Source organism: Puntigrus tetrazona, chromosome 6, assembly GCF_018831695.1.
Source record: "Puntigrus tetrazona isolate hp1 chromosome 6, ASM1883169v1, whole genome shotgun sequence".
NCBI classification, from domain to species: domain Eukaryota; kingdom Metazoa; phylum Chordata; class Actinopteri; order Cypriniformes; family Cyprinidae; genus Puntigrus; species Puntigrus tetrazona.
In genome coordinates, this window is record NC_056704.1 from 18,217,681 (window position 1) to 18,242,567 (window position 24,887).

The 24,887-nt window shown below is 40.0% G+C and overlaps 1 protein-coding gene across 4 annotated transcripts in view; it reads left to right on the forward strand.

The window, feature by feature from the left end:
* The window catches only part of herc2 (HECT and RLD domain containing E3 ubiquitin protein ligase 2), a 46,294-nt gene that overhangs the window by 8,883 nt on the left and 12,524 nt on the right, over positions 1-24,887 (forward strand). For 2 of the 4 annotated variants that reach the window (XM_043242590.1, XM_043242594.1), the window contains 59 exons: positions 1,223-1,364; positions 1,660-1,770; positions 3,319-3,490; positions 3,590-3,763; positions 4,042-4,230; positions 4,403-4,554; positions 5,416-5,573; positions 5,683-5,796; positions 5,884-6,135; positions 6,698-6,891; positions 6,980-7,180; positions 7,274-7,502; positions 7,720-7,844; positions 8,142-8,320; positions 8,442-8,626; positions 8,714-8,878; positions 9,134-9,319; positions 9,514-9,684; positions 9,781-9,884; positions 10,006-10,156; positions 10,259-10,473; positions 10,590-10,722; positions 10,887-11,014; positions 11,216-11,411; positions 11,497-11,627; positions 12,142-12,318; positions 12,399-12,535; positions 12,661-12,812; positions 13,381-13,572; positions 13,745-13,932; positions 14,051-14,243; positions 14,334-14,516; positions 14,607-14,791; positions 14,968-15,115; positions 15,219-15,415; positions 15,570-15,800; positions 16,961-17,099; positions 17,244-17,390; positions 18,096-18,238; positions 19,002-19,266; positions 19,481-19,623; positions 19,727-19,825; positions 19,906-20,074; positions 20,234-20,359; positions 20,861-20,969; positions 21,057-21,196; positions 21,286-21,476; positions 21,634-21,739; positions 21,814-21,905; positions 22,013-22,188; positions 22,278-22,389; positions 22,549-22,630; positions 23,012-23,155; positions 23,237-23,327; positions 23,406-23,583; positions 23,793-23,874; positions 24,020-24,191; positions 24,311-24,455; positions 24,613-24,838. In XM_043242590.1, coding sequence (XP_043098525.1) covers positions 1,223-1,364; positions 1,660-1,770; positions 3,319-3,490; positions 3,590-3,763; positions 4,042-4,230; positions 4,403-4,554; positions 5,416-5,573; positions 5,683-5,796; positions 5,884-6,135; positions 6,698-6,891; positions 6,980-7,180; positions 7,274-7,502; positions 7,720-7,844; positions 8,142-8,320; positions 8,442-8,626; positions 8,714-8,878; positions 9,134-9,319; positions 9,514-9,684; positions 9,781-9,884; positions 10,006-10,156; positions 10,259-10,473; positions 10,590-10,722; positions 10,887-11,014; positions 11,216-11,411; positions 11,497-11,627; positions 12,142-12,318; positions 12,399-12,535; positions 12,661-12,812; positions 13,381-13,572; positions 13,745-13,932; positions 14,051-14,243; positions 14,334-14,516; positions 14,607-14,791; positions 14,968-15,115; positions 15,219-15,415; positions 15,570-15,800; positions 16,961-17,099; positions 17,244-17,390; positions 18,096-18,238; positions 19,002-19,266; positions 19,481-19,623; positions 19,727-19,825; positions 19,906-20,074; positions 20,234-20,359; positions 20,861-20,969; positions 21,057-21,196; positions 21,286-21,476; positions 21,634-21,739; positions 21,814-21,905; positions 22,013-22,188; positions 22,278-22,389; positions 22,549-22,630; positions 23,012-23,155; positions 23,237-23,327; positions 23,406-23,583; positions 23,793-23,874; positions 24,020-24,191; positions 24,311-24,455; positions 24,613-24,838 — 9,417 coding nt within the window. The remainder of the gene's footprint in view (positions 1-1,222; positions 1,365-1,659; positions 1,771-3,318; positions 3,491-3,589; positions 3,764-4,041; positions 4,231-4,402; positions 4,555-5,415; positions 5,574-5,682; positions 5,797-5,883; positions 6,136-6,697; positions 6,892-6,979; positions 7,181-7,273; positions 7,503-7,719; positions 7,845-8,141; positions 8,321-8,441; positions 8,627-8,713; positions 8,879-9,133; positions 9,320-9,513; positions 9,685-9,780; positions 9,885-10,005; positions 10,157-10,258; positions 10,474-10,589; positions 10,723-10,886; positions 11,015-11,215; positions 11,412-11,496; positions 11,628-12,141; positions 12,319-12,398; positions 12,536-12,660; positions 12,813-13,380; positions 13,573-13,744; positions 13,933-14,050; positions 14,244-14,333; positions 14,517-14,606; positions 14,792-14,967; positions 15,116-15,218; positions 15,416-15,569; positions 15,801-16,960; positions 17,100-17,243; positions 17,391-18,095; positions 18,239-19,001; positions 19,267-19,480; positions 19,624-19,726; positions 19,826-19,905; positions 20,075-20,233; positions 20,360-20,860; positions 20,970-21,056; positions 21,197-21,285; positions 21,477-21,633; positions 21,740-21,813; positions 21,906-22,012; positions 22,189-22,277; positions 22,390-22,548; positions 22,631-23,011; positions 23,156-23,236; positions 23,328-23,405; positions 23,584-23,792; positions 23,875-24,019; positions 24,192-24,310; positions 24,456-24,612; positions 24,839-24,887) is intronic. The other 2 variants (XM_043242593.1, XM_043242591.1) reach the window with 2 other exon arrangements.

The following is a 24,887-nucleotide window of genomic DNA, read 5'->3' on the forward strand; positions in this document are numbered from 1 at the left end:
AAGCAGGCCAATCAGAAGAGAGTCTCATGAATAATAAATCAACCTGTTTTTGACTGAGCTCCTGAGAGAGCAGCTGTAAAAACAAATTGAGATGGTTTTTGTTACTTATACTGCAAATACATATATTCTTGAGGACATCACCTAAAATAAAACTCCACAAAGGTATACAATATGGGACCTTTAAACTTATTAATGTATTACTTGTTCCAGAGGAAATTGATTTGACTTTAGGGCAAAGTTAAGTTTCATATCTTTTGAGTTTTTTTTTTTTTTTATTTTTTTATTAAATCCTATATTAAGTAGACCACTGTTTAAGCCAAATTTGATAATGTGAAAGGCTCTGTTAGTGATTCATAATTTTCGTCTTCAGAGAAAAATGCATTATCGCAAAGATCTTTATGGGTGAGTCACAAGAACTTTTATGTTGAAAGGGACTGAAACAAGTACGTTATTTATTACTTTAAATCACTTTATGAGACACAACCATAGGGACACAGCCAACAAATGCATTAGATCCACTGTCATGGGGAAATGCCAGTGACTGTTAAAAGGACAAAGACATAGATATTGCTTTCCACAGTGGACATTCAAACTGATTTTGTGATTATGATTGACCTGAAGAATAAATATCAAATGCGAGAACCTTTCTCATTACACTTGACTCCTAATATAATGAGCTGTAACGGAGGCTTGGGCTCAGCTGTTAAACTGTTAAACCAAGATTTGAATCTGTAGTAGAAAATAGTTCCACACAAGAGAGGTTTTTGTCTCTGTTGTCTCTTTACTCTGTTGTTGTCTCTTCTTTATTTACATGCTTGTGCTGATAAACTGTGTTGTATAAACTCTGCTGATATACAGCCATATTGCATGGCTACTTGTGTGATACTGATTATTTGTGCATACTTGCATATCATTAATAAATTACGCAACTAAATTTTAATGTGATTTATCATGTCAACCTTTTATAGTTTTTAATATTAAATCTTTGTTGATTATGGAGATCTGATCCTGTCATACAAAAGGAAGTAAAAATGTGTCTTAATCAGACATGGCTTTTAAAAACTCTCTTTTTTTTTTTTTTTTAACTTGATGGGATATCAAGTGTAATGCTCAGGGCAATGTGGTAGCCAAAGCACTGCATGATAATGTCAGTTTTACATTGTATACTATATGAAGAAGTTATATTAATTCATTAACTCATTCATTGTTTGTGACATCTCAGGTGACGATGCAGACCTGTGCAGTGAGTTACTGCAGGAGTCTCTGGATGCTCTGCGGGCTCTACCAGAAGCTACCCTGTTTGATGAGGGCACAGTGTCACCTGTCTGGCTGGAGGTGGTCGAGAGGGCTACCAAATTCCTCAGGTTTGCCAGTTGTACATCTATTGAATTATTCCCAAATGCAGAAGTGTCAATATCCGCAAAAATGGTATTAACGGTCAGGTATGGTTCCAGTTGTGTTTCCATGTGAGCCTGGTACGCAGTGTTTGTGTTACCATGGCCACGTCTGACGCATTTACGTTGCATTCCAAAAAAATATGTTATCTGACCCACAGTGGAGAGCTAATCCTTAACTGTACCAACTGACTCAGGAATCTGCATATTCCTAAAGCTCATTGCTATTTATGTTCATTTTACACTAATGTCATTTTTTTTTCAGTGACATCCATGGAAGTGCCAGTGGAAAAGCACCCAGCAACATTCCTCTGCAGGATCAGCACTTGGCCCTGGCCATCCTGCTAGAACTTGCAGTACAGCGAGGAACTCTCAGGTATTCAGCATGATGTTACATAAGATGTTCTGTATTTGCTGCAGCCAATCCTTTGTTGATGGTCCAGGGTTACAGAAAGTTGGAGAAGTCCTTCAAGAGGTGTTGCACAGTCTGTTCAGAAGCACCACATTCACAATCCCCATTTGTACATGGATGAACCCAAGCATCCAACACCTCTCCAATGCGCTGGTTTGTAAGGTGATAGTGTTGGTGCCCCATGATTTTCCAGCCAGGCAGCGTAGCAAGTTGTTTCTAGCAGCCACTTTTAAGTTGCTCAATGTATGCAAGTTGTCTGTCTAGCTTTACTCCTAGATAAGTAGGAGTTGCGATGAAAGGGAGTAGTATGCTGTCAAGGTCGATGTTGAGTTGACGGCCAGCTTCCTTGGTGTTTAAATGGAAGGCTGTCACAATTTTTTTTTTGTCTTTACACCTGCTTAAGCCACCATCAGTTTAAGTATGGTGCCAGCTGTGCTATGTTGGTTTTTAGTATGTTTTCTAGCTTTGGCCAGGTTCTAGCAGAGTGGAGAAGTGCAAGGTTGTCCACATATCACATGGGTGATAGCACTGAGCCTTGAGGGGCACCATAACAAAGATGGCTGGGTCTGCTAGTTTGGTTATTGGTAGTCTTCAGGATGAAGGATCAGTTTGCTAAGGTGTTGCAATTTATGAACTGCACTCTCTGCAGATTTGCAATTATAATAGCTTCAGGGGTTAGGCCCTGATGCCAGACAGTATCATATACTGCAGTGAGGTCAACTAGGATGACTCTAGGCTTTGTGACCAATTTCCAAGCAGTTTTCAATATTGTTTGTCAGCTTGACAACTTGATGCACTCTACTCCAACCACAATAGAATCCTGCTTGTTCGTTAGGCAGCTGTGGGTGAATTGCAGGTTTCAGTCAGCATCATTTACTGTAGGAACTTAAAGGGGATGCACAGAAGTGAAATTGGCCTATAGCTCTTTGGGTCATCTGCAGGTTTATTTGTTTTTCAGAGAGAGAGATGACAATAGCTTTCTGCCAAATTTTTGGAATGATTTTGTTTGCTAATGCAGCAAACAGAATAGAGCTCTGTTAGCCATCCCTGGCATTTTGGTTCACAGTGTAAGAGAAAATCTGGAGGAATGTTTTCTGGCCCTTGGGCTTTATCATTCTGACTTAAGACTGACTCAAGACTAGAGCCAACTCATCCAGTGTGAAGGGGGTGGATAGGAATCAATTCACACCTGCAGACTGTCACAATTTAGTATATTCTTGTTTCACCCAGCAAGTGTGTTGTCTTGTTTGTGTTTTTGAAGTAACCTTTTAACAAGAGTTTTTCTGCAATTGAGTTAGTAGAAACTGGGCATGGTGTATGTGTGATATAACTGACAGTGAGATGTTTAAGTGTCTTCCAAGCAACTCTGCTGGAGTGAGTCTATATACAACTCTTTTCCTCCAGCACTCCCAACATTTTTATTTATTTATTTATTATTTTTTTAATCAAACTTATAGACTGTGTGTGAGCGGTCTTCATAAAATCTTTCTTTTGCGTTCGTTTATATTGTAGTCAGCTACTGTCTGCGGTTCTGCTGCTGTTGAGGCTCTGGGACAGTGGAACCAGAGAGATGGACAATGAGCGCTCGACCCAGGGCACTAGCGCCCCCTTACTGCCCCTTCTGCAGCGCTTCCAGAACATCCACAGCAGTAAGGAGGAGCCTGTTCCTGAAGAGGAGATTGAGGTAAGTTTGAATCCCTGAATCTTATTTTTTTATTTATTTATTTTTTAAATGACTGCACAGTTTTTCAAGGTTTTAATGTCTCACCACTTATGCTTTCAGATCCTTTCTGCCCCTCTGAGCCCAAATGAAAGTTTTCTGCGCTACCTTACACTGCCTCAAGATAATGACCTGGCCATTGATCTGCGGCAGACAGCTGTAGTCATCATGGCACACATGGACCGCCTTGCGGCCCCATGCAGCCCCCCACAGTGCAGCTCGCCCACCTCTAACAAGGTACTGCATGCAGCACGCTCGACCGTGCCTTGACATTTTATTTGTGTCATACAGGACATAATAGTGGCTCAGCTTTGTGTCTTATCATCTTAATCATGCATCACGGTTGCCTAGAGTCCTACGTTTTATTGTTTGTGTTGAAGCTGCTTATTGAGCACAATGAATCTCTAGGAAGCCCCAGGGAACTCTTGTTTGTGATTATGATCTGTAATCCCTTTTTGAGCAAAACAAAATCAGTCTTCAGAGAGCTCAATCTCTTTATGTGTTTCCTTTTCCAGGGTACCCTGCAGGAGGTGATTGGTTGGGGTCTGCTTGGATGGAAGCCTTACGCTAATGTGAATGGACCAATTCAGTGCAAGGCACTGTCGAACCTGGGTGTCACACAGATTGTCTGCTCAGAGAAGGGATTCCTCATCCTGACCATCACTGGTGCTGTCTACACACAAAACTACAAAAGCACTACGCTAGTGAGTCCCCCATATTGTTAGCTGAATGCTGTCAGGTTTTTTTTTTTTTTTCTCAAATATTTTAGAGATGAATGTAAATGTGTGTGTTTATAGCTGTTGCTGATTCTGAATTGTATCTTTATTTTTCTACTTTGGATTTGCGCACTAAACTTTAGTTGTGATTTCCTGTCAGGCCCCTATGCTAGTCCATGCATTGTCATCTAGGAAAATAATGAAGCTTGCGGCTCATCCGGATGGGCAGCACTACTTGGCACTTTCAGTCAATGGGGAGGTGTTCTCCTGGGGTTGTGGAGATGGAGGCAGGCTGGGACATGGAGACACTACGTAAGAGCACACCAAAATAATTAAACTTGTACTGTTGCGGGTAGATGTTTAGTGTTCATAATGCTTTCCAAGGCTGCATTTATTTGTTAAAAATACTGCAAACCAGTATTCTAGTGAAATATTATTACAATTTAAAATTCCCTATTTTTGTTTATATGAAATATGAAAACTAGCTTCGATATTACAGAAATAAACAACAGATTTTTGATCTTTCAGAAGTTATTCTAATTTACTGATTTCTTGATCGTTATCAGCACACTGATCATATTATAATTTTTTTTCAGGGTTATTTTGATTATTAGAATTTATTTTTATAAAACAATTTACTTTCAGTAGAGAAAAATTGTTGGCAAAGTTGGCACACCAATGCTCCAGAAGTAGAAAAAAATATTTGTTCTCACCACAGCTGATGTTTTGAGTCTACAAGCTCTTCATCAGACAATGAACACATCCATAGTTCAGCCCTTAAATACAGTACAAACCCTAATCACATGATGAAGTGAAGACAAAAAATAATTACAACCGCTAAACCTGAACATAGTTCTAAATGAAAAAAACAAACAAATATATCTTTTTTTTTTTTTTTGTTCAGAAAAATGTGTCTTTAGAGAAAACTGCATGTGATGTAAAATTCATGTCATAATGTAATAAAAATGTTGTCATTAACAGTTTTAAAGGAATAGTTCAGTTAGTAACAGTTTAGCAATTATCAAAAAATAATTAAGCGTTCAGTGCTGTAATTAGTCCAGTCAAAACCCACCATTCTAGATAGCCAAAACTGTATGCAATATTAAAAACAATATGTAGTTCTTTCTATGCAAAGAATCTCACAACAAATTTTGTTTACTTGTGCTTCTATAGGTATTTAGAGGAACCCACCATTATTGCAGTATTCTCAGGGAGGCCAGCGGGGAAGCAAGTTATTCACATCGCATGTGGCAGCACGTACAGTGCAGCGATCACAGCAGATGGAGAGCTGTACACATGGGGCCGTGGAAACTACGGCAGGCTGGGCCATGGTAACATCTCCAGTATAAACCCAGCTAAAATCCTCTGCTGTTTATAACGAGATGTATACAGAATCTTACCTCGGGACGAAGTTAAATGATGTTTGTGTTTCTTCTGAAGGCTCTAGTGAGGACCAGACCACTCCCATGCTGGTAACTGCACTAAAGGGGCTCAAGGTGATCGACGTGGCCTGTGGAAGTGGAGATGCTCAGACCCTCGCTGTGACTGAGAATGGTGATACATATGATAAGTGCACATTCAGAAGTGGCTTTTAGATAATGAGTGCATAGCATGATCATTTCTCTCGCATGCTCTTTACAGGTCAGGTGTGGTCATGGGGTGATGGGGACTATGGTAAACTTGGCCGTGGGGGCAGCGATGGATGCAAAACGCCAAAACTCGTGGAAAAGTTACAGGATTTGGATATTGTGAAGGTGTGCTGTGGGAGCCAGTTCTCCGTAGCTCTTACTAAAGATGGACAAGTGTACACCTGGGGCAAAGGAGACAATCAAAGACTCGGCCACGGCACTGACGAACACGTCCGCTATCCTAAACTGCTTGACAGTCTACAAGGTTTGGTGTTTTCTATAGTATTTTTTAATAATTGTGTTTTTACAAAATGCATATGACGTGCGTGCGTGTGTGTGTATTTTTTATTTTATTTTTTGTAGTCTTGTAATATGTTATTGTTTTTAACTAAAACATTTAAAATACTTTTTAGTTAATTTAAATAAAGCTGATATGAAATAGATGAAAAAGTAAAATGACTAAAATTAAAGGCTAAAGCTATATACAATGGAATATATAAAGAAGAACAACTAGTAAACATTAAACTTAAATTTTGATTTAAAAAAAAAAAAAAAAAAAAAAAAAAGAGCTCATTTAAAATATGAATAAATACTATAATTACATATAAGTAACACTGAAATAACACCGTAATATCTTGAAGGACTTTGCATTTTTGCAATACATATTTAATCAGTTCAAGATGGAGCAAATCAAGTCTCTCCCTAAATTATTTTGCCTATTAAATATTCACTTGTAAATGTTACATTATATAAGCAAAACTCCATATGTTGATGTCATAAGCAAACATATTTCGACTTGATCACCAGTTAATTCTTTGTCTTTTTAGGTAAGAGGGTGGTGGATGTAGCAGTTGGCTCTACACACTGCCTGGCCCTCACAGAAGAAGGGGAGGTGCACAGCTGGGGCAGTAATGATAAACTACAGCACTTTGACACGCTCTTCTCCAATAAGAAGCAGCCTAAAGCCCTGCCTGGCCTTAATTCCAAACACATAGTAGGAATCTCCTGTGGCCCTGGCCAGGTATAACCTGTCTTTCACCAAAAATGTTCTTCATTATGTACTGCACTGACTGCATACTTCTTACCTTTCACATATTCTGTTTCCTAAGAGTTTTGCATGGTCGTCTTGCTCTGAGTGGTCAGTGGGGCTCCGCGTACCATTTGTGGTGGACGTTTGCACTATGACATTCGACCAGCTAGACCTGCTGCTTCGGCAGGTCAGTGAGGGCATGGACGGCAGCTCTGATTGGCCACCGCCGCAGGAGAAAGAGTGCATGGTTGTGGCCGCTCTCAACCTGCTCAGACTACAGGTCAGTCGTCTAAAATTGCAGCCTACTGCCATATAATGACAGGATGTACATAGTTCACCTTTAATATTGTCTTTTGTATTTTATCTCTTCCAGCTCCATGCAGCCATAAGTAACCAGGTGGACCCCGAGGAGCTGGGTCTGGGCCTGGGAAGTGGGCTGCTTAATAACCTCAAGCAGACGGTGGTGACGCTGGCCAGCAACGCCGGGGTCTTAAACACTGTTCAGGCGGCTGCCCAGGCCGTGCTCCAGAGTGGCTGGTCAGTGCTACTGCCCACTGCGGAGGAAAGAGCAAGAGCCCTGTCCTCACTGCTGCCCAATGCAGGTCAGTTATCAATAGTCGGTGTTGTCTTTCATGATGCTGCATTGTCACTCTTAATTTATATGCAATTGGCTGGTTTACATCTGGCAGCATCTGTGCATAAATCGTCTTAGCATCACTTAGAATCTGCTGGGATGTACAAACAAACAAAAAAGCAGTCTACGTCATTTTTTTTTTCCCTCTTAATGTTGATGGTCAAAAGCATTTCTATATTTTTTAGCATCTGCTAATGAGATGAGTGTAAGTCCTGGCCGTCGCTTCATGATCGACCTCTTGGTTAGTAGTCTGATGGCGGACGGAGGGCTGGAGTCCGCTTTGAACGCTGCCATCACGGCCGAGATCCAGGTCAGCATGTTTTATTCATTAGTCACTTCATCATTTATTCACCCTCCATGCCTTATATCTCCAACATTCAACAGAGCACTGCCAAAAACCAGAGAGAGGAAACGGATTCATAATCCCCGAGGGAAAAGTGTCAAAAATCATTACAATTTTAAATGATTGTGTAATATGTTATCTGAAACGTGCATATACTCAGTTATTTATTGTTCTTTTTTTTTTCTTTCAGTTTGTTTTTATTTTGCTTTAGTTTTCTATTTTTTATTCATTTATTTTTGACATTCTCTGTGTATCTCCTTTTAGGATATCGAGGCTAAAAAAGAGGCACAGAAAGAGAAGGAAATCGATGAACAGGAAGCCAGCGCCTCTTCTCTGCATCGCTGTCGCACCACGCTGGACAAAGACCTGATCAACACCGGCATATATGAGTCAGCAAACAAGCAGAGCCTTCCACTGGTCCAGCTGGTGCAACAGCTGCTCAGGTATTGTAGTGATTCACTTTTCAATGCATGAAACATTCGAAAAAAGTTTTAGCGAAATAAGTACTCTTCACCTGAAATTCATAGCCTGTGGTAACATCTTTCCTTGGGTTTTGTTCTGTAGAAACATTGCTTCGCAGACTATAGCTCGTCTTAAGGATGTGGCACGACGAATCTCAAACTGCCAAGACACGGAGCAGGTCAGCAAGGAGCGCTCTGCTTCTCTGGATCTACTGCTGCGCTTTCAGAGGCTGTTGGTCTGCAAGTTGTACGTGGGGGTCAGTGGCACTGTGGGTGTGGGAGGATACAGTAAGTACAATAACTTAATATTTCAGGCATTTAGTTAAGGAAGCCACAATTTGAGCATTCAGTTAACGGTATCTCTTGTTGTCACAGCTTTGAGTCACTCAGAGATTCTGGGAGTGGGGTCTCTTTTGAAGAAGTACATGGCTTTGCTGTGCACACACATTGGAGATATCCTTCCTGTGGCCACCAGCATCGCCCTCAATAGTCATCGCCACTTTTCAGAGGTGGCACGTGTCCTTGAGGGAGATCTCACAGGTAAAAACACCATGTTACAACAGTATTCAACATTTGAAGCGGATCAAAAAAGTTAATCAAAGTTGTCCTAAGACAAAAACAGGTATTGTTTTGGTTGTAGGAACTTTGATAGAAAGATTTATTCAAAATGACAATTCTTTTTATTTAAATTTTGGAAATTTGTTATATTCATTTCCTTTCCTAACCTATCTGATGTTTTTTGACTTCTGAATTCTCTGAAGGTATTGCAAAGCATCTTGTTTCTTTATTTTCCAGGTGTATTGCTACCAGAGTTGATTGTTTCCATTGTGCTACTGCTGACCCGTGATGCTGGCCTGATGCAGGAGACTGGATCCATTCCTCTCCTCGCTGCTCTTCTGGAGCATGTGGACCGTTTTAACCATCTCTCCCCTGGTATGGAGAGAGATGATAATGAGGATCTCGCCTGGCCTGGACTCATGGGTATGACAGATCAATCCACACACTATAACCTTTATAACCAAGATGGTCTGATTTCTTAATTGGGTAATGCTTTAATATGCTGATTTCTTAAATTGGTAATGCCAATATGAATATTGTGTATTTAAAAGATAACTGAAAGAAGAAAGCTCAGTGGATTAAATGAAGAGCAATGAAGCACAAATCTTTCTTTGCAGGATTCTTTTTCAGTGGGTCGAGCTCAAAGAACAATGAGGAAGTCTCGCTTATCCGCAAAGCTGACCTAGAGAATCATAACAAAGACGGTGGTTTTTGGACTGTCATTGATGGGAAGGTCTATGACATTAAAGACTTCCAGACTCAAACTTTAACTGGGAACAGCATCCTCGGTATAAAAACATTACTAAAATGACGTAATACTTTATTTAAAAACAAATTTCATGTAAAAGTTTTTAAGGTCTATTTACCTCTGTTTCCCCCCACAGCCCAGTTTGCTGGAGAAGATCCTGTGGTGGCTTTAGAGGCCGCTCTCCAAGTTGAAGATACCAGGGAGTTCATGCAAGCTTTCTGTGTGGGACAGTACATGGAGGTCTGTATGACTTTGTATTGTAGATTCAACCTGCTTTATTCTCAGAATGTTTGGACTTCATGTTTCTTCCTTTTTTTTTTCCTTTTTTTTTTTTTTTTTTTTTTGCTATGTCTTTCTCCAGCCCAACCAGGAAATGGTGACGACGCCTGACCTGAGCAGTCTGTCCTCACCTCTGATAGATGCTGAGAGGAACCTTGGTCTACTACTGGGACTGCATGCCTCATATCTGGCTATGAGCACCCCTCTCTCACGCATCGAGTTAGAATGTGCCAGTATGTCTGGTTTTTTTTTTTTTTTTTTTTATTTATTTATAGTATTGCAAACATTTCAGTGATATATCAAAAACATAAAATAATCACATTTAAACTTTTCAGAATGGCTCCAGTCATCGATTTTCTTTGGTGGTCTTCAGACGAGTCAGATCCACTATAATTATAATGAGGAAAAGGATGAGGACCACTGCAGCTCTCCTGGGACCACCACACCAGACAAAGCCAAACTCTACTGCCGCAGAATCACCCTGAGTGATCACGCCCAGCCCTTCCTGCAGGCCATCGCTGACAACAACACCCAGGACCACACTGTGAAGGTCACACACAGAGATAGACCATCTCTTTATTTAGTATAATTTATTATGAAGCCCATTTTAACTGTGAAGTTGACTGTCAACTGTATAATTGTTGAATCTTTTCTTATTTGCTGCAGGACTTTCTATGCCAAATCGAACGGTGCTGTAAACAGTACCATCTCATCACTCCCATCACTTTTCCACCAGAACATCCTGTAGAGGAAGTGGGCCGCCTGCTGCTCTGCTGCCTTCTCAAGCACCAGGACCTTGGTAACTTAAAAAGTGCTTGTTTTATGAATGCTATCGGTTTCCCTATACACACACACACACACACACACACACACACACACTTTTTTTTTTTTTTTTTTTTTTTTTTTGTAAAAATGCACTGTGAAGTAGTTGTCAATATAATTAACTTCTGTTTTCCTATGCAGGTCATGTCGCCCTCTCACTTGTTGATCAATGTGCCTTGGGTGTGGATCAGGGGAAACAGAGGTCCCTCCCTAAATCTGTGATTGATGTGTGTCGAATGGTGTACCAGGCCAAGTGTTCTTTGATAAAAGTGAGCTAAATCATAGCAATATTATTTATGCCACTCAAGCTGGTATTTTTTGATGAAATAATATAGAATTAGTACTTATACTAATAAGACTTTAGTACCTTGGCTTTACAATTTAATACAAGGTCATGCCAGGTGTAAATGGGATTGGTGTGTAATGATGACTTCTTTGACCCCCTCCTCTCTGATCTTTTTCTGCTATAGACACACCAGGAGCAAGGCCGCTCTTATAAGGAGGTGTGCGCCCCAGTAATCGAAAGGCTGCGTTTCCTTTTTAATGAGCTGAGGCCTGCTGTCAGTAACGACCTGTCTATTGTATCCAAACTGAAGCTGCTGAGCTCTCAGCCTCGCTGGAAAAGGATCACACAGAAACTGATCAGAGACCGCCGTAAAAAGAGAGGTGACAAGTGTAACAGTTAATTGAAAAGTTCAGTGTAAAAGGATCCTCAGTTTATAATTTTAGCATGTTTTGCTTTTTCTCTCAGTGCCTAAGAAGTCAGAGTCAGCTGATTTGGAGGAGGGTAAGATGGAGAGGGAAGGGACCAATGAGGAGCTGCCTGCTCCAATCAGTCCTGCCCCTGTGGACAAGAAACAAACCACTGTCAAATCCCCAAAGGTTTGCTGTTCTCCATTTTCTTTCTTTCTTTGCTTCTTTCTTTCTTTCTTTCTTTAATTGAATTATGCATATCTTGGTAAGATCTGATGAGATTATCACAGCTATGATGTGTGTCTATAAATAACTCTTCCATGTCTAACTCTGACATCTTGGTGTTAATCTGCATGTATTACAGCTACAGGACAGTTCCTTTCAAAGTTGCTTTAAATACCATCCCTTCAGCAGCATCTTTTTCTGTTAATTTATGTTTCAGAATAAAATTCTTGGTTTGTTTGGCATACAATTGTTGTCTTTTTATTTTGTTAAATTTATTTTACGATTTGTAACCAATTTACTTACTAGTTAATTATTAACATTTAGTGAGATGTTTTGGTTTAATAGGGTCTCTTTGTGTTAATAAGTTTGAATTACATGACACCATCCAATTAATTGTATAATCATTTGCACTTCATTCTATTACATTTTTTTTATTTGATTGACAACCTTATTCATTTTCTTCTCCTTTATCATGTAGCAGGATAAGTGGCAGCCTCTACTAAACACCATAGGCAGTGTTCAGAAGTACCGCTGGTTAAAGCACAGCGTTCAGGGCTCCTTCTCTCAGTCCAGCCTCATGAGCGCCATTGTTGAGTTTGCTCTGAAAGAGGAACCACTGGATGTGGAGAAGATGAGGAAGTGCCTTCTTAAACAGGTAGTTAAAATGTAGCTCTAAGCATAAAATAGACCTTTAAATGATGGTATTTAACTCCTAACAATATTACTTGTTTATAGTTGGAGCGAGCTGAGGTCCGGCTGGAGGGTATAGACACTATGTTGAAGCTGGCATCCAAAAACTTCCTCCTGCCCTCCGTACAGTATGCCATGCTCTGTGGTTGGCAGAGAGTCATACCTGAAGGGACCAATTTTGGGCAAGTTCGGAATTTTCATGCAATTTTCATGCAGGAAGTCATGTTGTGTGTTTAGTGGAATCTTTTGTGTTTTGAAGCTTATTTTAGTATTTGTATTCACAATAATATCTGTTTTGCCTTAATAGGGAGCCCCTGGCTGACTGCCTAAAGGATGTAGATCTCATTCCTCCATTTAACCGCATGCTGCTGGAGGTAACGTTCGGAAAGCTCTATGCCTGGGCCATCCAGAATGTCCGCAATATCTTGTTGGAGGCCAGCGTCAAGTTCAAGGAGCTGGGTATGTGTGAAATCATTACAGTGATTATAATAAAACACATTTACTTAATGTGGGGTCAGTAAGACTGTTACCATTTTGTTTGGAAGAAGCCTGTTCTGCTCACCAAGGCATCATTTATTTGATAGCAAATACAGTAAAATATTATTATTACAATTTTAAAATAACATTTATAGCTAAATATATTTTAAAATGCTCATTATTACTGTAGTGACAACACAAAATTTTCAGCATCCATTTCCGCAGTCTTCAGTTTTACATGATCCTTAAGTCATTGGCACCAATTTGGTGTTCAGTTAACATTTTTATCATCAATGCTGAAACAGTTTTGCCGCTGTTTGTAGAAACTGAAATAATTCATTCAGGATTTATTAAAAACAAAGTTCAAAAGAGCAGCATTTACTTAAAATATGGACATTCTGTCACCTTATAAATGTGTATTCTCTTTTTAGCTATATAATGCATCCTTTCTTAATAATAGTAATAAAAAGATAATAATAATAATAATAATAATAATAATAAAAAAACTTACTGTCCCCAATTATTTAAATGATTGAATTTTCTCTTCCAGGTGTGCAGCCAGTGCCTTTGCAGACCATCACTAATGAGAACCCAGCAGGCCCCAGTTTGGGTACCATTCCTCAGGCACGCTTCCTGCTGGCCATGCTCCACATGCTCACTCTCAAACACGGAGCCAACAGCCTCAGTCTCCTGCTGAACTCTGGCATCCTCGCCCTCACCCAGAGTGTTCTTCGACTCATTGGTCAGTACCTTCTCTTGATTTTCTTCTTAAATCAGTTTTATATAAACTGTCAGATTGGTTGTATACAGTGTCGTCAGATGGACTTTTGAACAGGGTCAGATTGTTCTTCTCTGTAGTGTTTAATGTGTTAAACCGTGTTAAATCGTGAATACGTGGGCATTGTATTGCACAGGTCCCAGCTCTGATAGTAGTGAGGAGGAGCTGAGCTCTGTAGCTCACGGAGGCTCGGCTACAGTTCTCGAGGAGTCTAGGAAGGAGGCTGCCCCCACCCCTCTCCCTGCCTCTGGCCCTGAATTGGCAGCTATGATGAAGATTGGCACAAGGGTGATGAGAGGACCTGACTGGAAATGGGGAGATCAGGCAAGTTAAAGCTGCTGTGTTTGCATTTCTACACACTTGCATGCACCCTGCATTGCAAGTGCGGATAACAAGGCATTGTCAAGTCTGTTTATTCAAGTTTCTGTTTGGTGTGTGTTAGGATGGACCACCGCCAGGCCTGGGCCGTGTGATTGGCGAGTTGGGAGAAGATGGCTGGATTCGTGTCCAGTGGGACACCAGCAGCACCAATTCTTACAGAATGGGCAAAGAAGGCAAGTATGACCTTAAATTGGCCGAGCCGCCACCTGCCACCCAACCAGCCACAGAAGACTCTGACACGGAGGACGACACAGGTTTGTGTCATTACAGAGAACAAGCATTTGTGCTTTACAGTCTTTGAAATTGCCATGTTAATTTATACAACCTCTCCATCTTTGTCTCAGAAGGAGAGGTGATGGAGAAAAGTGTTCACCCAACTGCAATCATGTTGACCAGTACAGTTAATCTGTTGAAGACACTGTCGCTATCTTCTGGCATTCACGCTGAGGTGATGCAGGTTGACGCTATTAGCACTTTATGCGGTCTTCTCAGGATACTGGTGGAGAGTGGAGCCAATGACAAAACTGGTAACAGCCCAGAGTTTGTTAAAAAAAAAAATGTAATTATGTATTGTAATAAAATCATATTTGAACCACATTCCTCTCTTTCTTTTTTAGGTTGCTCATCTCACAAGCTGGTGTCCCGCGAGCAGCACAGGAGCTGGTGCACGCTGGGATTTATTCGTAGTATAGCTCTCATGCCCCAGATGTGCAGTACTCTGAGCTCTTCTGCCTGGATCAATCTGCTCATACGCATCGTGGAGGGCCACCAGTCCTTCACTGCAGTCACGCTACAGAGACAGGTGCCAACTAGTTTCATTTACGCCTTATTAGTTCTGACTGAATTTACCAAGAAGGTAGCTTTCCTTGTCTCATCACTGTATAATAGTCATTTTAAAAACCTTTTATGAGCATGACAAGGTTAAAATGAGTGAATTTAGTTCTACATTTTTATCCATCTTTCCTCATTCCTTGGCAGATTCTTGCCCTGCGGCTTTTACAGGTTGTTTTACCCTCCTGGGATAAGATGGACCGCTCGCAGGATATGAAGTTTCTGGTGGAGAAACTCTTTGGGTTCCTCGGCAGCTTGCTCAGCACTTGTTCCTCAGATCTGCCCCTCCTCAGGGGTACGGTGCATTTATTAACTCCAGCATTTGTACTACATAAAGAAAACGCAGTGAGAATGTGATCTCAGAATGCCACTTTAACATCACGTTTTGTGCATTATAGAAGGTTTGATGCGTAGGAGAAAGTCTCGTCCTCAAGCTTCTCTGACAGCCACTCACAGCAGTACCCTAGCAGAGGAGATTGTGGCTGTACTGCGTACACTTCACTCCCTCGGCCAATGGAATGGGCTTGTTAATGAATACATTAACTCCCAGCTCAGTGGTATCAGTGACGTCATGGCAGGCAGACACATTGAAGCGGTACAAATCCAATTTTGATATTATTAGCCAACTAATATTAGTGTTGTAAAATAAAGTATTTTACTAGAAGTAACATGTAGAGGTAACAGGTTTTGAGCCCTGATTAGATGATAATTAAATTTGTACATTTTCTACATTGTTTTTTTTTCGACAGGCTGTTCTTGAAGATTACCTTCCCAATGCGGAAGCCCCGGCGGTGGGCAGTCTCATGGCAGTTTTGGCAGTCATTGGTGGGATTGATGACCGTCTGCGTCTGGGAGGGCCTGTGGTTCATGAGGAATATGGGGAGGGCACTGTGACTCGCATAACACCTAAAGGACGAATCACTGTTCAATTTCATGAGATGAGGAACTGCAAAGTCTGCCTGCTCAGTCAGCTCAAACCGGTACATATGCACCAACACACAGCATTACTTCCAGAGTTGAGCATGTTGAATTGGGGAATCAGTATTCTACTGTTTTCTGTTGTCTATTGTATGTATATTACTATACTTGTAACTATACCACTGCTCAAATCATTTAGGCCATTTATAAATAAATAAATTATACCTTTATTCAGCAAGGATGCATTTTTATATAAGAGGCTAAAGAGGAAATAAAGACGAAAGCAAATATGTTACAAAGTATGGTAAAGTTTAAAATGAGTATTTATAAAGTTAAGCATATGTATCTGAGCAGATACATAAACATTGAGCGCCCAGAGCTGAAATCGGCATAGCAAACTTTCAAATAGGCGCTATCTTTACAAATAAACGTTTTGATTCTCACAGAACAGTTACATTCTCACATGAAAAACTCTTAAACTATTTGATATGCTGATGTTGTAGCTCCAGGCGATCGCCGGGCTCTCTGTGTTTGTGTATCCGCTCAGAGCAGCCTCAAACTCAGCTAGTCCCTCCAACATTTGCCGCTGGCGTCTCCGTAGTGATTAAACATGAGATACAATTCGTTTTGCGTAAAGTTATATTTAACAGGCCTTTGTAGTCTGCTACAGTGGTGTTTGTTCTTGGTGATATAGTTTTGGCTGGGCAAAGTGTCATATATTAACTTTTTATGTATTTATTTAGAACTTGACCATAATACAGAGCTGACTTTGTTTGCTCTTGTCTTTATTTTATGTCTTTTATTATCTTAAGCCTCTTATACTTTTATAATGGCTATTATTGTTCATTAAAACTGACGAAAAGAGCAGAGTTGTGCTTATTGTCACACTTTATCATCGATCGCTATGCCTCATACACCACACTTATTAAGTAAGGGTACCGATGGCAGTGGAAGTACAAGCTGGATTAGGGTGTTCCGGATCAAATCGTAGCTTCCATAATAAGCCTTTTATGTAAGAGTAACAAAAAGTGTTACAACACCTTACGGTTCGCTATTTTGGTACCGTTCAAATTTTCTGACATTTGAAAATGGACATGATCGCTAAGTGTAAACGAGCCATAAGAGAACTACTTTCAAACACTAAAGACAAACATTTTTTTTTTTTTAGACACAGTCTGTTGATATTTTTGCTTATTTTCTGTCTGTCTGGATATCTTTTCAGCTTCATATGGTTCCATTCAGTGTTCAGAACCTGCCCTTTACCGATCCCATGCTGACAGTGTGGGCCCAGCTAGTCAACTTGGCAGGAAGCAAGCTGGAGAAACAACGCATGAAGAAATCCCTCAGCAGAGGACTAACGAGTATGCCACATTCTGAAATCGCAAATCAAATACAATTTTGGTGATGTGATGAGGGAAGAAATTCTTCACGCAGCTGTTCAAGCAAAAACATCTGTTCAACACTAATCTACGTATGCTAAAAAATATTTGTGTTTGTCGTCGCAGCGGATCAGGTGGATGTGCATTTGTTGCGGTGTCAGCAGCTCAGACTGTACGTCCTGAAGGCAGCACGTGCTCTGCTCTCCCACCAGGATAAACTCCGACAGATCCTTTCTCAGCCAGCTGTCATAGATGTGAGCCCCAATCCTACAGGTGAGACCAGAATGTCACCTTTGATCTAGGGCTGGGCAAAAAATTGTCTGATACATTCATGAGCGCATCTGGTTTTGGGTCTTTGATTAGTGTTAAAACTCCATCAGCTTGTTTTCAGACGGAGTGAGCAGCTAATACACAGAGCCATAGATCACTGACAAGCTAGGCAATATTACATTCAGCAAATGAATCGCCTGTAATATTGAACGCAATTTTCTGCATTTTCTGACAGCTCAAACAACAACCAGAAATTATGATTATATCTGTTAACTATATAATGCACTGGGAAGGACTGAATCTTCTTTAGTTGTATAGCATCACTACCCTCTGGTGGACAAATGTGCATATAATTATTTTTTTTTTGCTAACACTTTATTTTGATTCAGACATTCTACTAACTAGAATTAACTTTGTAACTACATGTCAGATAATTTTCATTAATTTGCAGCTACATGACTACTAATTCTCAGAGTAGACTGTTAGGGTAAGTTTACGGTTAGTAGAATAATTTGACATATACTTGCAAAGTTTCTCATAGTCAGTATGTTTTATATTATGGACCATACTATTAAGTTACTTAATGTTAGTAGAATGTCTAAAGTGGGCTATTTAAATAAAGTATTACCTTTTTTTGGTGCTTTTAAATATGGTGTCTTCTCTCAGAATTTTGTAATGTGCTTATGATTTTGTGTGGTTTATGTTCAGAGGATCAGTGCGCGTCATCTCCTGATGTGGGAGATTTGTCTCCTGAGGGTCCTCAGCCTCCCCTCATCCTCCTCCAGCAGCTGCTGTCAGCATCCACTCAGCCATCCCCCATCAAAGCTATATTCCATCGCCAGGAGCTGGAGGTCAGAGACCATATTTATACTTCTTTAACATTTCATCTTACCTATAGCAAATTTAATGGCCAACAATCCAGCACATTGACCCAAATGCTTAAATTATAGCTCTATCTGTAATTTTTGTTGTAATATAATTTAAATGAATATATGTATGCAAACATTGCCTTTAAATATTTTGTATTTGTATAATTTGCATTTCTATTCAAATGTTTGGGTTCAGTAATATGTATATGTTTGTATGTATGTGTTTTTTTGTTTGTTTGTTTTTTATCAAAAGTTACAGTCAAAACTTAAACGACAAAATGATTTCTAAAGAATTATGACACTGAAGATATAATAATGGCTGTTGAAAATTCAGCTTTGCCATCATATGATTGAATGTCATTTTAAAATGTTAAATGGAATAAAAACACTTATTTTAAATTTAATGTTTCACTGTCTTACTGTTTTTAATTTTAAGCCAATAAAATGCAATGAGCATAGAAATCTTTTTAAATGCTTAAAAAAAACTACTTATTAAAAAATATATATAAAAAAAAAAACTCCATAATTATTATCATATTTTTCATCTCATTTTATATAATTTTTCTATGGCAGTCAACATTATTCCTCAGATGCTGTTGATAGAACTTTTGTTATTATGATCTTAAATCCTTTCAGTTACCAGCTCAGATGTTACATCACCCAGTTCTTTCATTTTTTTTTTGTTTTATTTTTTTCCTTCTCCTCCCTGTATTTCAAATGCCTTTGTGCCGGTATGTGTGTTTAGGCGGCAGCTCTGGCAGTGTGTCAGTACCTGGCCGTTGAATCCACACACCCATCCTCCCCCCTGTTTGAGGACAGCAGCTCCAGCGAGGCCACCACACCGGTCACTGTGCAACATATGCGCCCGCCCAAGCAGAAGAAACACAAGACTTCACCTGTGCCCCCTGCTCCCATCGTCCTGCAGCTGATGGAGATGGGCTTTCAAAGGAAAAACATTGAATTTGCCCTTAAATCGCTGTCTGGAACCACAGGTGCTTCTGGAGTGCCAGGTACCGCACCACTAGCTTAAGTGTATGAAATGTTAAATTGAATTCAGTCTGTACTTCATGCATGAGTACTCAAAGTTCCTACCTTTTTATAAAAAAAAAAAAGTACCATTGATACAAGGTAACTTTAGTAATACCATGGTCATTTGTGCCACATTGTTTTCCATTTTTTACATTAAGCATTTTTGCTAGCAACTGACTGATGTCTGTGTTTTAGGTGTAGAGGCATTGGTGGGCTGGTTGTTGGACCATCCAGACGTTCATATTACAGATCTGTCAGATGCAGATACTGTTTCAGATGAATACTCTGATGAAGAGGTGCTTGAAGAGCTAGAGGAGCCCGAGCCAGCCTTTCCTGTGGTGCATATAATTACACATACATACAATGATCCACCAGATATGAGGTGCAGATTCACTTGTAGTCATTAAATGCATAACAAACGCTCTTTCTCTTGCATGTCAGCCTCCTGGGGTTGTGGTGACTGAGAGTCAGACTTTTAAAAAGAGGTCAGATTTTCAGAGCAACGATGATTACGCTGTATATGTAAGAGAGAACATTCAGGTAAGGAGCTACGCTTGTTTATTTGCTGTTTTTGGGTGGTAGTGGATGAGACGCGCTGAACAGAGGTCTGTGTGTCGCAGGTGGGCATGATGGTACGGTGCTGCAGAACGTATGAGGAAGTATATGAGGGAGACGTGGGGAAAGTGATCAAGCTGGACAGAGACGGCCTGCATGATCTGAATGTGCAGTGTGACTGGCAGCAAAAAGGAGGAACTTATTGGGTCCGTTACATACACACTGAGCTACTGGGTAAATCCTCTTAATGTTCTGCTCTTATATTAAGCGAAGTTTTAATTGCATCTGTATTGTATCAGTCATTTATTTTTGTTTTTATTGTAGTGCATTTGTGTTTAGAATTTTATGAACCGTATTTTGTTTAAACTACATAAATGTTATTCTCTTATCCAGGGTTTCCTCCCCAGAGTTCTCCATCTCATATAAAGATAGGTGATAAAGTGCGAGTGAAGCCCTCGGTCACAACGCCAAAGTACAAATGGGGATCTGTCACTCACAGGAGTGTGGGTGTTGTCAAAGGTAAAACATTGTTTAACAAGTTGAAACTAGTGCTGTGAAACGACCGCATCCAAAATGAAAGTTTACGTGTGTCTATACTGTGTATATTTATGTATATATAAATAGGCACATACGCATGTATACCTTTCAGAAAAATGTTTATATATGAAATATAAATATGAAATATATATAAAAAAATTATATGAATATAAATGTTTACATATTTTCAAAAATATATTCTGTATGTGTCTTAATTTTGAGTAATCACATCCAAAATAAGTGTTTGTTCACAAAATGTGTCCTATGTTTTTCATATACATATATGTATTTCAGAAAAATGTAAGTTTATTTATGTGTAGTGTAAGTTATATAAATATCTAAATATCTAATTACAGTATAGCTATATATTAGTTTTGGTTTAACTATATTTTTATGTTTTGCTGTTTGTCTTAAACTTGTAGCACAGGGCTTTCTTTTCATGGGTTTGATCCTCCTGCGTAAATATGTAACATTTGTGTCCAGCTTTTAGTGCCAATGGAAAAGATGTGATCGTGGACTTTCCTCAGCAGTCACACTGGACTGGGCTGCTGTCAGAGATGGAACTTGTTCCCAGTGTACATCCTGGTGTCAGGTAAATCGAGTAATGTGGATGTCACTTCTTCACAATAAACAAATAAATAAACTAAATAAAATGATATTGTTTCTATACTTTTCTTAGGTGTGACGGGTGTCAGATGTTCCCTATAAATGGCCCCAGGTTTAAGTGTCGGAGCTGTGATGACTTTGACTTCTGCGAAAGCTGCTTCAAGACCCGAAAACATAATCCTAGACATTCATTTGGACGTATAAATGAACCAGGTCTGGGAAAATAGTTGTCCATGTGTTGTCCAATAGCTACTTTATTTCATTTACCGTTACAGCAGTGTAACCTAATTATTTCTCTTTAGGTCAGTCACCCACCTTCAGTGGGCGTTCAGGAAAGCAGCTAAAGAGGCATCACAACAGTCAACGTGGCATGCTGATTGATGAGTGGTCCAGAGTGGTGAAGAACCTCAGTGTTTCATCTTCTGTTAACCAGGCGTCTCGGCTCATAGACTGTGGAGAGCAATGCTGGCAGTCCTCAGGCTCTCAGGGAAAGGTCAGTCTAATTATAGGCATACACTACCGTTCAAACACTTGAGGTCAGTAAGATATTTTATGTATATACTCGTGCATTAAATTGATTAAAAGTGACATTTCTAATGTTACAAAAAACGGGAGGGAAAAATCTATGCTATGTTTTTTGTTTTCAATAGCACTGGATTAGGTTGGAGCTTTTCCCAGACATCCTGGTCCACAGACTGAAAATGATTGTAGATCCAGCTGACAGCAGCTACATGCCTTCACTGGTGGTGGTATCGGGTAAGGAACAATGAAGACTTTCAGGAAATTCATAGTAAAACTTTTTATGGGTTACCTGATGAACTGTTTTTCAGGTGGAAGCTCTCTCAACAATTTGATCGAGTTGAAGGCCATTAACATCAATCCGACAGACACCGCTGTCTCTCTGCTGAGTGACTGCACAGAGGTCGGTTTGAATTTGGCTCCAGAACACTCTCCTTAAGTATTAGAGTTTTATTTATTTATTTATTTTTTGTTTAGGTATGATTAGCACTTTTGTATTTGTGTGTTCAGTATCACAGGTACATTGAGATTGCAATAAAACAGTGCCGGAGTTCAGGGATTGACTGTAAGATCCACGGATTGAGTATTGCGGGGCGTGTTCGTGCGGAGGATGAAGATCTGGCTACTGTGCCTTTCCTGGCGTCCGACAATGAGGAAGAGGAGGATGAGAAGACGGCAACTGGAAGGTGGGTATTTTGGTGGGTTTGGTAAAGCAGAAAAATATGAACTGGTATGTTTAGTTTTTTGTTGTTTTTTTTTCTATTTCCTTTTGCAGTCTGACTCGAAAGAGATCTTCGGGGCTGGAGTCTGCTGCCACCATCAGAACCAAAGTCTTTGTCTGGGGTCTCAATGATAAAGACCAACTTGGTGGACTTAAGGGGTCTAAGGTCAGTAATGTGTAAAAAACACATTTAACGCATTTGAATTTAGGATTTTTTTAAATGTTATTGAATATACAATTACATTTTCTATAGACTTGTTGATTATAAGATGGCGTAACTTTCATGTGGCAATGGCAAATTTTAGTGTCTTGTTTTCTCTCTCAGATCAAAGTCCCATCATTCTCAGAGACCCTGTCTGCTCTGAATGTAGTGCAGGTGGCTGGAGGCTCCAAAAGTCTTTTTGCTGGTGAGTTACAAAAAAAAAAAAAAAAAAAAAAACTATAAAAGCCCTTTATGCTTTTGCTGCTCTATACTATGCATTACATTGATTGCACCACCAGTTAAGTGGTCTATGAAATTTAATTTCTAACCCTGGGTGTATGATGCAAGGTAGTAAAAATGACTGTAATGCATGGCTTTGTGTATATAATTTTGTTTTTGCAAAGTAGCAGCTGCAGCAATATGGTATAAGAGACCAATGCACTTTCTAAGTTGTTGTTTTTTTTTGTTTTTTTTTAAATGCTAAAATTACTGTTTTGTTAGCGATGGATGCTTATTATTTTGCAGTTAGGTACCAAAGTATTGCATTACACTATTACATTTTTATTTTATTTTTTTTAATCTTCAGTGACTGCTGAAGGCAAAGTATATGCCTGTGGAGAGGCCACTAACGGAAGACTTGGTTTAGGACTGTCCAGTGGGACCATCCCTATACCGAGACAGATATCTGCCCTCAGTAACTATGTGGTTAAGAAAGTTGCTGTACATTCAGGTATGCCCTTTTTCCATTTCATTTAAAACATCATTTGTTGTCAGACAGTAAAGTTTGAAAATGGGTAAACTGTTTGTTCAGGTGGTAGGCATGCCATGGCATTGACTGTGGATGGAAAAGTATTCTCTTGGGGTGAAGGAGATGATGGCAAGCTTGGACACTTCAGTCGAATGTAGGTCGTTTATACATCTTCCAAAAGGAATGTAGAATATGTGGAAAGTTTTCAGAGGGATTTTTTTTTCCCCACCAGGAACTGTGATAAGCCACGGCTAATTGAGGCATTGAAAACCAAGCGCATACGAGACATTGCCTGTGGCAGCTCTCACAGTGCTGCCATCACCTCAAGTGGAGAACTGTACAGCTGGGGTCTTGGTGAATATGGCCGTCTGGGCCATGGAGACAACACTACTCAGCTCAGACCCAAACTGGTATTCAATTTACCTACAGTATATCATTAAACTCAGAGCTCTCTGACAAAAAATGTCAACCCTGCAGTTTAGAACAGAGGAATTGCAATAAGGTTAAAATTGCTTATTTTCATTGTGCAGTAAATTCAATAGGGGTTTGTATGTGTGTGTGTGGGTGTGTGTCTGTTCCATATTGCACTGGATCAAACTTATCTGTGTGTGGTTTGCAGGTCAAGGTGCTTTTAGGCCATCGTGTTGTTCAGGTGGCTTGTGGAAGTCGAGATGCCCAGACCCTTGCCCTTACTGATGAAGGTATAATCCTGCTTTTTATTTTGTGGATATATATTATAGGTTCTTTTGTTGTGTTTTTGTTTCTTTTGGTTTTGCTTGGTTTTGTTTGGTTCTGTTTAGTTTTGTTTAGTTCAGGCATATGAATGTGTTTTTATATGTTCATTAGGACTGGTGTTCTCTTGGGGAGATGGAGACTTTGGAAAGCTGGGCCGTGGCGGAAGTGAAGGGTGTAACATTCCTCAAAACATAGAGCGTTTGAATGGGCAGGGGGTCTGTCAGATTGAATGTGGAGCTCAATTTTCCCTTGCCCTCACTAAATCTGGAGTTGTCTGGACCTGGTAAGAATATTACAAGAGATTTAGATCTGTGTTTATTGTTTAAAATGAAATTAACATTTCAATTCATGATTGAGTCTTAAAAATGAAGCTATTGAACATGCTGCTATTGCATTGTGCAGGGGTAAGGGGGATTATTTCCGACTGGGTCATGGCACAGACGTTCATGTGCGAAAACCCCAGATGGTTGAAGGACTGAGAGGAAAGAAGATAGTTCATGTGGCTGTAGGGGCCCTGCACTGCCTGGCTGTCACAGACACTGGTCAGGTAGGCTACAGTATTGTTGTTTTTTACATTTAGCTGCTTGGTGACCTTCCTTCTACTTTTTTATTTTGGTACATTTTAAACAGCTCGTGGTGCATGGTAAACACAACTTGATAAATCACTTTTGTACTGGTGTAAGATGAAGTGTTGTTTCATGTAGGTGTACGCGTGGGGGGATAATGACCATGGGCAGCAAGGGAATGGCACAACCACAGTCAACAGAAAGCCTACGCTGGTGCAGGGTCTAGAGGGGCAGAAGATTACCCGTGTGGCCTGCGGCTCCTCTCACAGCGTTGCCTGGACCACCGTAGATGTCACTACGCCCTCTGTCCATGAACCTGTCCTTTTCCAGACAGCTCGAGACTCTCTGGGAGCCTCTTACCTTGGTAATTTCCACATAGTCTCCATTTCTTTTTTTTTGTTGTTGTGTGCCTG